We start from the raw sequence: 14,406 nt of genomic DNA, 5'->3' as shown, positions 1-14,406 counted from the left end.
TGTAACCTAGTATGATAATCATCAACTCGAATCATCGGCAACCCATACACAATCTGACAGAAATGAGCCTATTTCGTCCTATCAATGAAAACGCAATGAATTAGTAGCCAGTATTTGTAGGAGTATTTGTTATCATTGGATGATAACGACGATAACGACTCGGATAAAGATAAGGGAGCCATAGATTTAATCTTGGTTTTCAAATTAGTAGTATTGTTTTTCAAGAGTAAGTAGAATACATTACTTCCCGCTCATTGTTCATTGAAATGTGATGAACTACTTTTAACCTTCTATTGATGAAAAGAGAAAAATTATACTTATTCTAAATCATAGTAACTTATCATCATAATTATTTTATTAATGTCAAGAATTGCTAGCAAAATTTATTTCACTTATTTAAATAAAAAAATTTTAACCACAGATTGTCGAAAAACAGATACATTATTTCCAAATGTTATTCTATTTACGACGCCATTGTGGAACCAGAGAACCAATACTTTTACTCATATTTTCGTGTTTTTATATGTTTAATTGGCAAAATAATTTCCCCGGTCAGAAGTTAGCAACGGGAGTTCCGTCTCTTCGGTAACATTTTCGGTAACGTTTTCATTACATAATTGCATTCACATGTCAATTTTATAATCTGGTTTCCCCGTTAGATGTACCATATGTCAAATGAACCCATAAAAATAATCATCAGGTTTTGAACATCTATCGCTCGACCAGTTTTAATCAGATTCTGAATATTATTGCACTGCTGGGAAATATTTATTCACAGTGTGGACCAAGTTCAATTGGAATCTGATAGAATTGTCAGATCGACTAATGACATGCCGCATTGGAAGCGTCATTTCAAACTTCACCATGGAACAGTACACACAAAAAAAGCGCGCTGAAATTGTTCAGCTTTACATAAAAAATATCTCCTCAATTGTGAAAACCGACCAAACGTTAAATGGATGCATCAATAAACAAAATTGTCGGTTCTATGGCACTGAAAACCCACAAATAGTTTAGGAACAGCATCTATACGACCAAAAAAGTTACAGTTTGGTGTGGTGTTTGTGCGGATATAGTGATTGGCTCCTATTTTTTCCAAAATGATGGTGGCGCAATGAAAACTGTTAATGGCGATTGTTATCGAGCCTTAACACTCCTAATACCAAGCCTAAAAAAGTTACGCGCAAAAAGCACCAAGCCTCAAAAAAAGTTGGAACGGTAAATTTGAGCTATCATAGCTCAGTTGTTACTTGACCAATTTCGATCAATTTTACACCCTCAAATTTTGTGAAGTTTGTAGATTATTTTAAGTATAATATTATTGACGATCGTTTAGGAAAAACTAATGAAAATCTGATTTTTCCCATTCCAAGTTTTTTTTTTCAAGCTCAAAATGTGCCCTATTTGCATTCATGCGGCACCTGAATCGCGAATCGGATATTGAGAACCTCAAATTTACCGAGTCATAACTTTTTTGTTAGTCAACCGATCTTAAAAATTTGTTCACCATTGGAAAGGTACTACTTCCACAAATAAAATGCACTGAAAAAACTTAAAATAGGGTTGTCTACCCAAAGCTATAATGAAAACTGTAGATAGATGACCTAAGAAAAGATGATAGTTTTTACAATGATCGTAAATATCTCGAAATTCAAAGCGATGACCTATATATTTTTACACATCATTCGATTGCTAGTGATACCAGCTACAATTTTCGCTTAACAACCATTCCTGCACAATCGAAAGAAAACAATAAACAATCGATGAAATTATAAATATATAAGAATTTTTCATTTTTTTCCCATGTTTGTATATAACTCAAAAATTAAAGCGATGACATGTACATTTTTTTGATTCAAAATATTGGAATCATTACCAGAAACAATGTATTAATGATCAAAATTATATATCCGTTCAAAGAATCTCAAGAAATTTGGTACAAATACAGAGAATTTCTATTATTGGGAAAATTTTGCAAACAAAATCCAATCAAAACTTTTAAATTTTATTACATGTATTTTTTTATTATTTTAGTTGGAAATTTATTATAAACAAAAGTTACAAAAAAAACTGAAACTTGGATTTCACTGAAAATTTTAAAAATTTTAGTAAATAACCTAAAACTTTAAAAATAGTTATATATTTGTATTGGACAAACGATCTAAACAATTTTTATGCACAACCCAAACGCAATTGATAACTACTAAAATTCTGATTTTGTTGTAGGTTTGCCGTAGAATCTAAAAAAATAGGTAAAAGATCGGAAATTTTAAAATTTCCGAGTTAAATTGCATTGCACAGTGGTCCGGATCCACAATTTAGGGGGACAAAAACATTTGTGGCTTAACCTTATACTTTAGAGCTATGATGTCTTCAAAACAAATGATCAGTGAAGATAAGCCATATGCCGATGTACATGGTATTAGGGTGGCTCTTATTAACCTTATTAACTGTACATGGTATTAGGGTGGCTCTTATGAACCGAAACTAATTTTCCGGATTGTATTGAGATAGAGGATTGCGTTCTTCGGCAAAATTGTAGATAAACTTATATCGAGCAGCTTTGCTAAGGACACCATAGTAGTATCTGCAACGGTTTTAGTGTTACAGCTATTTGTAAAGAGCAACTTAGGGTGTTCCTCAAAAAATAAAAGTTTTTGCTCTAGCATTTATATTTTTCTCTTTTCGTATCTTTGAACATCTTTTAGAGTTTGTTAAAACCAATTTTTAATGACTGGCGTATTCAGGTAGCGTTTTTTGAACCGAATTTATGAGCAAAACTAGTTCAAAAACAGGTTATTTTTAAACTGCTATATCTAACATTGAGGCAAACGAAAAAAAATCCGTTTCTTGTATTTGACAGAAAATATTTTCAATCATGTTTATAAAAAAGGCGGAGGAGATATTTTTTAAAGTTTATTTCAAATTTTGTTCAAACATTGGGTTTTTTCATTGAAAGATATTCGTATCATGTAAGTCATTTATTAGCTATATATGAAAATAAGGTATTTTTGTCTTCTAAAGTGTTAAATTAATTCAAGTGCATATTCGGGAAGAAATCGTGTCGCTTTTGTAAAATCTCTAATGCCTCTCGGTGGTTGGAGGTTTTATCAACCGTGCATTTTGGCACATGCAGATCGTTCAGCATCCATTCGAGGATGCAGAACGATTTATTTCTTTATGTTTTGTGCTGTTTTTCCACCTCACCCAATTCCCAATTCCCTTCCATGTTCCTTTTATCTTTCCCTTCCCATCAGAAAGTTGATGAGAAGCTACGCAAGGCACGAATCTCCAAAAAACTGGGGGAACATGCCACTTGAGCCAATTAGCTCTGATAACATAGGTGCAGGGTTTCATTCAGTAAAAAGCATTCAAACGAAGAGGTTGTTTTTCGAGACGACGATTTTTTAGATTGGTTGGTTGGTGCTAATCGCAAAGGCTGCTCCAAAGCCAATATTCGGGGCGATTTCAGTTTCATAAGTACCTGAAATAGTGGAATTGACTTCACTGACAAAGATGGCCTAACCGATTTGAGAAATGTTTTATTTTGTAGGTTGCACTAGTTCATGCACTAACTTTCATGTTTATCAAAAATCAAACCAAACTGTTTGAAGAATACATTTTTTATATGAAAATAAGAGGGATATGAGAAAGGCATCATTACACAACTAGGTGGATAAAAACAAGTTTTACTTAATTTCGTGTGATTTTTTGTGCTAAATTCAGAATTCTACTTTTTCTGAATTGTTTACTAATAGAAAATTCAAATAATTTTCGAATTCTATACATTCCGAAATAATTCTAAGTTTGTGATATTTAAATTTTAATATTCTATCGATTATAATTGATGTCGTTTAGGATAGCGGAAAATTTAAGATATATGTTTTTGTTCTTAATTGCTTGTAAAACAAAAGTCAAGCAATAATTTTTTTTAGAATTGTAGTTGGTTTCTTTGGAATGGGTTAGTATATGAAATTCATATAATTTTACGTTCTATTTCTTATTATACAAAGCCATTGAAATAATTTAAAATTTTCGTGTTGTCACAAAATTAATTTTATTAATAAAAACAAATTCTACGTCTCTTTGAAACAGATGAAATCAAAACGGATTCCAATATTTTTACTTTGATTTGCAGAAACGTTGGAATGCAATATATATCAGAAATTTCGAAATTTCCGATCTTCTACCGATTTTTTGAGATTCTACGGAAAACCTAAAACAAAACAACCTAATTTTAGTAGTAATCAATTCCGTTTGGGTTGTGCATAAAAATTGGTTAGATCTTTTGTCCAATACAAAAACATAATTATTTTTAGAGTTTTAGGTTATTTACTAATTTCAAGTTTTTGTTTTTTTTTTTGTAAATTTTTTTCATAATAAATTTCCAACTAAAATAATAAAAAAATACATGTCATAAAATTTTAAAGTTTTGATTTGATTTTGTTTGGCAAAATTTTCCCAATAATAGAAATTCTCTGTATTTGCACCAAGTTTCTTGAGATTCTTTGAACGGATATATAATTTTGATCATTAATACATTGTTTCTGGTAATGATTCCAATATTTTGAATCAAAAAAATGTACATGTCATCGCTTTAATTTTTGAGTTATATACAAACATGGGAAAAAAATGAAAAATTCTTATATATTTATAATTTCATCGATTGTTTATTGTTTTCTTTCGATTGTGCAGGAATGGTTGTTAAGCGAAAATTGTAGCTGGTATCACTAGCAATCGAATGATGTGTAAAAATATATAGGCCATCGCTTTGAATTTCGAGATATTTACGATCATTGTAAAAACTATCATCTTTTCTTAGGTCATCTATCTACAGTTTTCATTATAGCTTTGGGTAGACAACCCTATTTTAAGTTTTTTCAGTGCATTTTATTTGTGGAAGTAGTACCTTTCCAATGGTGAACAAATTTTTAAGATCGGTTGATTAACAACAATATTATGACTCGGTAAAGTTGAAGTATTCAATATTTTCTATGCAACGTTTATGCCAAAGGAAAGAAAATTTCAAAGCAGATAGGGCATATTGGGCGCGTGAAAAAAACTTGGAACGGTAAAAATCAAATTTTCATCGGTTTTCCTCTACCAATCGTCTGCCACAAAGTTTTGGAATCAATCTACGAACTTCACAAAATTCGAGGGTGTAAAATTTATTGAGATTCGTTGAAAAACAGCTGAGCTATGACAGCTCAAAATTACAGTTCCAACTTTTTTTTAGGCTTGGTATTTGGAGTGTTAATAAATGATTTTTTGATGCCCATTGTTCATGAATTCGGTTTGCATGGCTACTGGTTTCAACAGGACGGTGCAACATGCCATACAGCTCGACTAACAATCGATATGTTACGATTATTATTCCGCGGACGAGTCATATCGAAAAACGGCGATTTTGACTGTACGAGATCACCCAATTTAACGCCAGGAGACTTATTTTTGAGGGCTATTTGAAATCCAAAGTATATGCTGATAAGCCAACAACCATAGCTCAACTCAACGACAACAAACGCCGTTAAATAAGCGCCATATCGACCGATACATTGGACAAAACTATGGAAAACACTGTAACTGTAACATATATCCTTGGAACACAATAAATTTTAATCGAAATGAAAACAAATAAAAATATTTTTGTTCAGAAATTAACACTTTCACTTTAAATCGCCCACCCTGTATCTATATTCTAGATAAATAGTGGTCGACACAACGAGACGATATTTTCCTATACAGATGTTAATTTGAATTTCAAAACAAAAATCAGCATTGATTTTAACAATAGTGGTGTGGTCCTACATCAACAGTTCGAACAACCCCGAATAACCCGGATTTAACCTAAATTTAGAAATAATCACAACAAACTTATCATTCTATCACGTTGAATCAAGGTTATGTTCAGAAGCAAAACAATTTTGGAATAAATTGCAAGAGCTTTTCAATAACTGCTGCTGCTCAAAGAACGCGTCTCCGTTTTAGGCATACATCATACGTAAGATAATTTTTCTCCGTGCTTTTTCTTAACTAGTTATCCTGGATTTCAACCTGAGTCGGGAAAGTTATATCGGTAGAGCAAAAGAAACTGAACTGTTCGGGTTTAATCTGGTGATTTTAATTGTGAAGCGCAAAGGTCAACAGATTAAACTTACATGCACTTTTCAGGGCCCCTTCATCCATGGTCAAACCCGTCATCCACGGAAGCGCTATTGCATGCGGTTCGTACTCCTCTCTCGGATGTTTGGTAATAAATGCCCCAGGCAGGTTTGGTTCAACCACGGGCGGGAAGGGAATCATCGGATCCGTGTCCCAAGTCTGAAACAGAATACACTCCAACATCAATCACAACCATCGGAGTATCGAATTTATCTTACGAAAAAGTTATAGAACGCCTTGGTAACATCTTCGGCAGGCACTTTTCGCAAACAGTCGATCATGGCCCGGAAGTCTCGGGTCTGTCCCTGTGAACAGCCAAGCATTTCGCCCAGTTGAATCGATCTTTTCCGAGCAACTCCCGGGTGCGTGGGTAGAGCCCAGGAATCCAAATTGACGCCCGATTGTGAAATCACACGGTGGAACAGCCCCCGTGACAATGGGGACATCATGTGATAGGTTCCGCTAGCACCGCCAGCACTTTCTCCGAAAACGGTGACCAACCGTGGGTTGCCTCCGAAGGAAGCAATATTTTCCTGGATCCACTTCAGAACCAGATTCTGATCCTTCAGACCGTTGTTCCCGGGACAGTCTTCCTGTTCGGTACTGAGGAAACCCAGCGGACCCAACCGGAAGTTAGCACCGACGTAGATCACATCGTGATCCAGCAGAAAATCCGGTCCGTAGAAACTTCGCGTCCCGGATCCGCACTGCCAGCCACCACCGTGGAAAAATACCATCACCGGCAGCGGGTCACCGTTGGCCGGTCGTTCCGGAACGTACACATTCAGCTGCAGACAATCCTCGACCCCGGATATGTCCATATCGCGCCGGTACGGATCTCGCTGGGTGCAGAGCGGCGCATCGGTGATGGCATTTCGTTCGCCGGTCCACCCACCGAACGGAAGGGGAGCCTGGAAGCAGAAAAAAAGAATTAAAAAAAATTGAACCAGATAACGATACTGAATTAATTGACGGAAAGAAAGACGTGACTCGCGTTTTGCGTTCGGTTTTTTAAAGAAACAGCACCGTCAGAATTTACATAAATTAACGTTGGCAGCGTTAAACTACGTTTCACAATCGTAGAACCTCGCAGCTCGGATTCCGGAACGCATCAACCTGCAGTGCTAACCGGCAGGTGCAATTAATATAAATGAATGATAATGATTTTGTACGACCGGATTGCCGACGATCACACAAAGTAGGCGAGGGGCACCAGCCAGACTGAAAGCAAAAGTTTTCTCCTCAGCTCAGCTCAGGAGAGACACCCTTGAAATGCGATTGCTTTGATTGTTAGGTTTTTTTTTTGTGTCGAGTGTAATTTTCGCAATTAGCACGGATAGAATTAAGAGCTTATGGCGTTTTCGTTTTTAATTTGCACTACACCGGTGCAGTGCTACACTGAGGCATGAATAAACGAACAAAAATGACGAAAACATAAACAGTAACCATTGACTACAATAAACGATTCCATTGCACAGAGCTACACCAAACTTTTGATGAGTGCTACACCAGTGGTATCGGTGCAGAAAAAGTGTAGCACTGGTGTAGTGCAATTGGTAAAAACGACCGGTTTCAGTGCAGCTTTCGCTACACCAGTGTAGTGCAATTTAAAAACGAAAACGACATTAGATTAAATGAGTTGAAAACAATAATGATATCTGCAAGAGGTTAATCAATTACTTCGGAGATTTACTTGTTTCGGTAGCAAAAGGAATTTATTATTAATTCAAATATAGAATCATGGAAGGTTGAATAATTTAATTGAAAGATTATTTGATAAAGAAAGAATTTTTATAGATCATTCCGTGCACCTAAACATTAGTCATCGTCATTAGTTCGACAATATTTCATTCCTATAACGCGTAGAAACCAAATCAACATGCGTGGGAATTTTCGATGCTCGATTCTCCGGAAACGACAATATCACATACACACTCAAGCAACGCTTTATTAAACTGAACGTCAATAAGTTATGTGTCATTTCAAAATTCGAGTTTAACTAAAAATGCTAAACGCTTCACCGTCTCCGAAATTCAGCAATCTAAAAAGGAATTAATTACTTCTGAAAGTAATTAAACTTTCAATATTCAATCGCCGATCCACCCGATTTTCCATTCGAACGGCTGGCGCCGGCAGTTGTAGCCTGTGGGAGCTCAACCGATTTTCGGTATGGCCTGAGAAAAGTAACTTTTCATAAATTAAATTATTGATCCTTACCCGAGTTGAGCTTTCAATTAGTTGCCTGATTAAATAATAGCCATTGGTTGCATTATTCATAATTTAATTTATGGATAAACGGATCCTGTTGCTTCCCTGAAAAACCCAGGCTTGAATTTATTGCAATGATTTCCCCAAATCAATCCTTTTAGATTCCTACCTATATCAACTGAACTCTTCTGTAGCCAAGTAATTAGAAATCTGTAATCATCTCACATTCAACCATCCAAAATATTTCAAAGTCATCAGAAACCGTTTGAAACTTTTTTATTAGTTTACGAAAGGCCGGTAGGAAAAAACTTTTTGACCTTACGCGCGGAATTAGAAGTCGAATCGAGGTAGGCGGTGTGAAAAGTGTTGCTGCCCAGTGAAATTTGTAGACCCGCATAAGTCCGATCATCGGTCCGATTATCGGACCGATTGAGCACGATATAGGCTTGTTTTGGCTGCTCGGCCATCCATGGAAGTTGACCATCAATGTCAATTTCCCTCTCTGAGCAGCCTAGATAGCCGTGTAGTGTCGGTAGCGGTTTCCCAACTGGCTAAGAATAACGCTACGGTCCACCTGTACCGGTGGTATAAGTCCACCAAACAGGTAAGCCGTGTGGCATCCGGCGGAATTATTTTTTACCAAGAATTGATCCACTGGTTTCCTGTTCCATGTCGTAAAAGGCCACAAAAATAGGAACTCCTAAGTCAAGGTGTATTTCCGTGCCGATGGCTGAATGGCTGCAGGAGGTTAAACAATGCAGTCGTGAACGGAATATCTTGGGATTTTCCTTTACTGTGTTAAGCGAAGCTCTGGCACAGTGGACGACTTCTTTCTTCGCAACTCGTGGGATTTAAATGATTAAAACATTTAAAAAAATCCTTACATGGTTCGCTATAGGCGATTATAAGCCAATATATTTGGTTTCTTGTAGTTGTTGTACGGTAAGTGCTGGAGGTGGAGTGTTCGTTACTTTAATTGATAATGGTTAGAGTAGCACAAATCAATCTCCAGCATAAACGTACAGCAACTATGAATCTATCCAGACTTCTGCAAGAAGGTAAAGCTTCTTTAGCTTTGGTTCAAGAACCATATTTCCAAAAGGGAAACTTCTACGTTGGAAAATTCTTAAACCCAGTCTTTGTTGCCTTTAACAAGACCGGAATGACTAATCCACGTGAAATGCCTCGAGCATGCATACTTGCAAATAGTGCTCTCGATGTCTCTCTCATATCAGAGCTCACAACTCGGGATATTTGTGCTGTCACAGTTGGTATGACTACTGATGGCATAGACAGGAAATATGTCTATTGTTCGGCATATTTGCCGCATAACCAACCTTCGCCAAGCGATGACTTCAAAAAGGTTGTATCATACTGCTGCAAAAGTGATTTACCGCTTGTAATCGGCAGTGACATAAATGCTCACCATATCATTTGGGGCAGCACAGATATTAATTCGAGAGGCTCTGATATGATGGAATTTGTGAGCAGTACAAACCTGCACATAGTCAATGCAGGAAACCGTCCAACTTTTGCGAGATCTGGCAGAGAGGAGGTTTTGGACGTAACTCTCTGCTCTGATAGAATTGCGCATGAGTTGGTGAATTGGCTCGTCTCCGATGAGCTCGAACCTTCGTTGTCTGATCATAAGTACATATTCTTTGATCATTCAAACGTTAAATTTGATATTATCACATATCGTAATCCCAAATCTACAAACTGGGACCTCTATGAAGAGGGCTTGGCGACTAGATTTTACGGGTACCAACCAACAATTGAAACCCCAATTGATTTGGAAAATGTTGTCGACGAGACAAACTCACTCATAGTTGCAGCATATGAAGAGGCTTGTCCACTTCGGATTGTGCGAGCTACTAGAGGAACTCCTTGGTGGAATGCTGAACTTGCTAGACTAAGGAAACTATGCAGAAGAGCTTGGAACCACCGTCGCAGAAATGGGTCGGAGGCATTCGTGTTGGCTCGAAGGGCTTACAAAAATGCTCTTCGATCGTCTGAGCGAAGTGGTTGGAAAAGCCTCTGCACAAATGTCTCTAGTCTCAACGAGGCTAGCAGATTAAATAAGTTACTTTCGAAGTCTAAGGACTTTAATGTCAGTTTCTTAAGAACTTCAGATGGTGAACACTTGTCTGATGAAGGTGATGTACTTCACTATCTTTTTAACACTCACTTTCCAGGATGTATGGATCCATCACCGACAGCTCTTCCCGAGACTTTTTCAGGTAGTTACGATTCTTGGGCCCTTGCTCGAAGCGTTGTGACGATTGAATCGGTCAAATGGGCAGTTGAGAGTTTTGCTTCGTACAAGTCTCCGGGAAAGGATGGAGTTTTCCCAGTGTTACTGCAGAAAGGGTATGAACATTTCAAACATGTTTTGAAGAAAATACTTACTTTTAGTCTTGCGACAGGATATATTCCAAGAGCCTGGCAGGAAATAATTGTCAAATTTATTCCCAAAGGCGGTCGCGACACTTATGAGGAAGCGAAGAGTTTCAGGCCTATCAGTCTAAGCTCATTTCTTCTTAAAACAGTGGAACGCATAGTCGATCACTATATCAGAAATGTTAGTTTGGGCCTGCATCCGCTACATGGAATGCAACATGCTTACCAGCGTGGAAAGTCCACTACAACCCTGTTACATGATGTTGTGTACAACATTGAAAAAGCTTTCTCACAAAAGCAATCTTGCTTGGGAGTTTTCCTAGATATTGAAGGTGCCATTGATAACGTGTCTTTCAATTCAATTCTGGAAGCAGCCCGTGGTCATGGCATACCTTCAAGTATCACAAATTGGATACACGCAATGCTTAGCAATCGACTTCTTTGTTCATCGCTTCGGCAAGCAGAGATTAGAAAGCTAAGTGTATGTGGGTGTCCTCAAGGTGGTGTACTATCCCCACTTTTATGGAACCTTGTCGCTGATGGTTTGTTAAGAAAACTTAATAACCTTGGATTTCCGACTTATGGTTTTGCCGACGATTATCATATATTGATGACCGGTATAAGCATTAACACTCTCTTTGATTTAATGCAGCAAGCCCTGCGATCTGTTGAACAATGGTGTTGTCAGGTTGGATTATCTGTAAATCCGGGCAAAACATCAATGGTTCTTTTCACTCATCGTAGGATAATCACAGGAGCTCGTCCGTTGCAGTTCTTTGGTTCAGAGGTCACTGTGGTCGAACAAGTTAAATACGTCGGGGTTATTCTTGACTCAAAACTGAATTGGTCTGCTCACATTGACTTCAGAATTAAAAGAGCTTGCATGGCTTTCGGCCAATGTAGACGAGCTTTTGGAAAATCATGGGGACTCAAACCCAGATATATTCATTGGATCTACACAACTATTGTTAGACCAATTTTAGCATATGGATGTCTTGTATGGTGGCAGAAAGGAGAAGTCGCGACAGTTCAGTCAAAGCTAAATCATCTCCAAAGGATGGTCCTAATGGCGATGACAGGAGCATTCACGACAACTCCTACTGCTGCTCTAGAGGCGCTACTGTGCATTAAACCACTACATGTGTTCCTAAAACAAGAAGCATTATCTTGTGCATATCGTCTTAAGGTTACAGGGCTTTGGAACAGTAACCCATTAGATTATGCTACCAGCCACACTCGCTTGTGGTCTCAAATGGTTACGTGGGATGAGTATTTACTCGCTCCTAGTGACCTAACTCTCACATGCAGTTTTCCTTTCAAAACATTCAATGTGAGCTATCCTTTTCGTGAGGAATGGTTGTCTGGTTGTCTGGAACGACAACTTGATGAACACATAGTTTGTTATACGGACGGTTCTCTGTTGAATGGTCGTGCTGGTGCTGGTGTCTACTGTCGTGAAATGAGGCTGGAGCAGTCTCATTCACTTGGTAGATACTGTACTGTGTTTCAAGCAGAAATCTACGCGATTCTGTGTGGAGTACAATCGGCACTTCAGCAGAGGATCTGTGGTAAGCGAATTTATTTTTGTTCCGACAGTCAGGCAGCGTTAAAAGCACTCAGTTCGAATGACTCACGGTCGAATCTAGTGATCGCATGTCGAACTCAAATTGAAGACCTCAGCATTTCAAATGCTGTTTACTTCTTATGGGTACCCGGCCATTCTGGTATTACTGGAAATGAATGGGCTGATGAGTTGGCTAGAGCTGGTGCAACGAATGATTTCGTTGGTCCTGAACCAGCTTTACCACTTTCAACTAGTTGGATAAAGCACAAGATTCGTTCTTGGGCTGCATCCAAACATGCCAGCTACTGGCGCAGCTTGCAAACTTGCGCTCAGACAAAAGCATTTCTACCAGATTTAAATCTGAAAATGTCAAAGTGTCTACTGCATTTCTCCAAGCATCATTGCAGTATTCTGGTCAGAGCTCTGACTGGACATTGCAAACTCAATTATCACATGGCTACTATTCAACGTGCTGAGTATTATTCGTGTGATTTGTGTGAATGCGATTATGGTACTTCATATCATCTGATATGTAACTGTCCCGCATTGACGCAGCTACGTATCCGGGTTTTTGGTTCTCCATACATGGTTGAGTCTGTGTATGCGGAGCTAAAATTGAAGGATATTCTCTCGTTTCTTACCCAATGTGGTAAGGAGCTATAGTCAGAAGGGTTCATCGTTCTTCCTGGAGTGAATGAATCCCTTCTGTATTTACCTTAAATAGGGTTTAGCAGATTGTTTGGCATCTTTTAGGGGGTGCCGAATTTACTTCTGCTCGTACAAACTGCGAATCGTTCTGCATTCTTCCGGGAGTGCAGAATGGTGTCGCTTTTGTAAGATCTTCAAATCCTCTCGGGGGTTGGAGGTTTTATTAACAGCGGACTGTTCGGGACCTCGTAGAGGTTCAGAATTTACTTCTGCTTCCACTAAATGTGATCCTCAGCAGATTGTTCGGCATCCCTTAGGGGTGCAGAATTTACTTCTGCTTTTATGTGTTTTTGTGTCGTCAATTTTTCCCATCCTCCTAGTCCAACCCTTACCATTTCCTTTCAATCCTTCCCTCTTATATATCGGGAAAATGATGCTAAAAACAAATTGATGGCAAGGCACAAATCTCCAAATATCAAGGGGAACGTGCCATTTGAGCCAATTTGTTCTGATTCCTGATTCCTGATTCCGATCATCGGTCCGATTATCGGACCGATTGAGCACGATATAGGGCCGATCGTAGCGCTTCAATCGGCCCGTCATCGGACAATTCTGCACCATTTGCATCAACCGCGTCGACATAAAAAAAAAGCTTTATGTTTACATTATGCATCGCTAGAGAAACAGAGCGAAGGAATATCAAACAAGACATTTTCGAGCCGACATCTTCCCGATAGGGTGTGAAAGAGTGTTAAACATTTTTTTGTTTCGATCATAGAGGCTTTAACCTTTATGTCATTCGCCTCTTAGGGCCAGAAAAACTCTGACCCTATGTTCGAGGTTGGAAATCCAACCCCGATATATCTCATCACCTGAGTAATCAGACATCCGCTCTCTGCTTTGGTATATCTTCACTCTTTTGTTCTACCGATACACTATGCAAGCTCGAAACGCAATCAAAAGCTTTCTTGCACGATGCGTCCGATGTTCGGATTTACTGGGTGATTGCTTTAAAACGGATCCTACTTCATTGCGAAGCCTACTTCGGTATTCACCTAAACCTTCATTCTCGAACTAAAGCTCCAAGGTTCGTAAATCGAAATAGTTCGTAGAAATCACTTTGTAAAAAAAAAGTTTTTGTGTTATAAACGTGGGAAACTACAATCATACGTCAGAAAAGCTCCGAATATTTTTCGGATTTTATAATACACCTGAAAATATGTGCTTTGACAATATTCGAATGCTGTATTTTAGATACTGATATGACGATTAGTTGTCGGACTGTTTGAATTATGTTCATTCTGGAACGAACTGTGAGGAGGTATCGATCGCGGTCATCGGCGAGGAAGGAGGAGTGAGTAGCAAAGAGATGTAAAACAAATTGCGTATGTGACAAATAATGTCACTCAACTTTCTCAGCAATG

At 38.2% G+C, this 14,406-nt stretch overlaps 1 protein-coding gene across 1 annotated transcript in view; it reads right to left on the bottom strand.

Moving 5' to 3' along the window:
- LOC131432606 (carboxylic ester hydrolase) overlaps nucleotides 1-14,406 on the bottom strand; it is a 78,276-nt gene that overhangs the window by 11,111 nt on the left and 52,759 nt on the right. Inside the window, exons 2-3 of the mRNA XM_058598971.1 lie at nucleotides 6,381-7,073; nucleotides 6,159-6,321 (exon numbers count right to left, since the gene is read on the bottom strand). Coding sequence (XP_058454954.1) covers nucleotides 6,159-6,321; nucleotides 6,381-7,073 — 856 coding nt within the window. The remainder of the gene's footprint in view (nucleotides 1-6,158; nucleotides 6,322-6,380; nucleotides 7,074-14,406) is intronic.

The sequence above is a fragment of the Malaya genurostris genome, chromosome 2 (genome assembly GCF_030247185.1).
Source record: "Malaya genurostris strain Urasoe2022 chromosome 2, Malgen_1.1, whole genome shotgun sequence".
Lineage (NCBI taxonomy): Eukaryota > Metazoa > Arthropoda > Insecta > Diptera > Culicidae > Malaya > Malaya genurostris.
The sequence above is the reverse complement of the archived record's forward strand: the minus strand, read 5'-3'. Positions and strand labels throughout refer to the sequence as shown.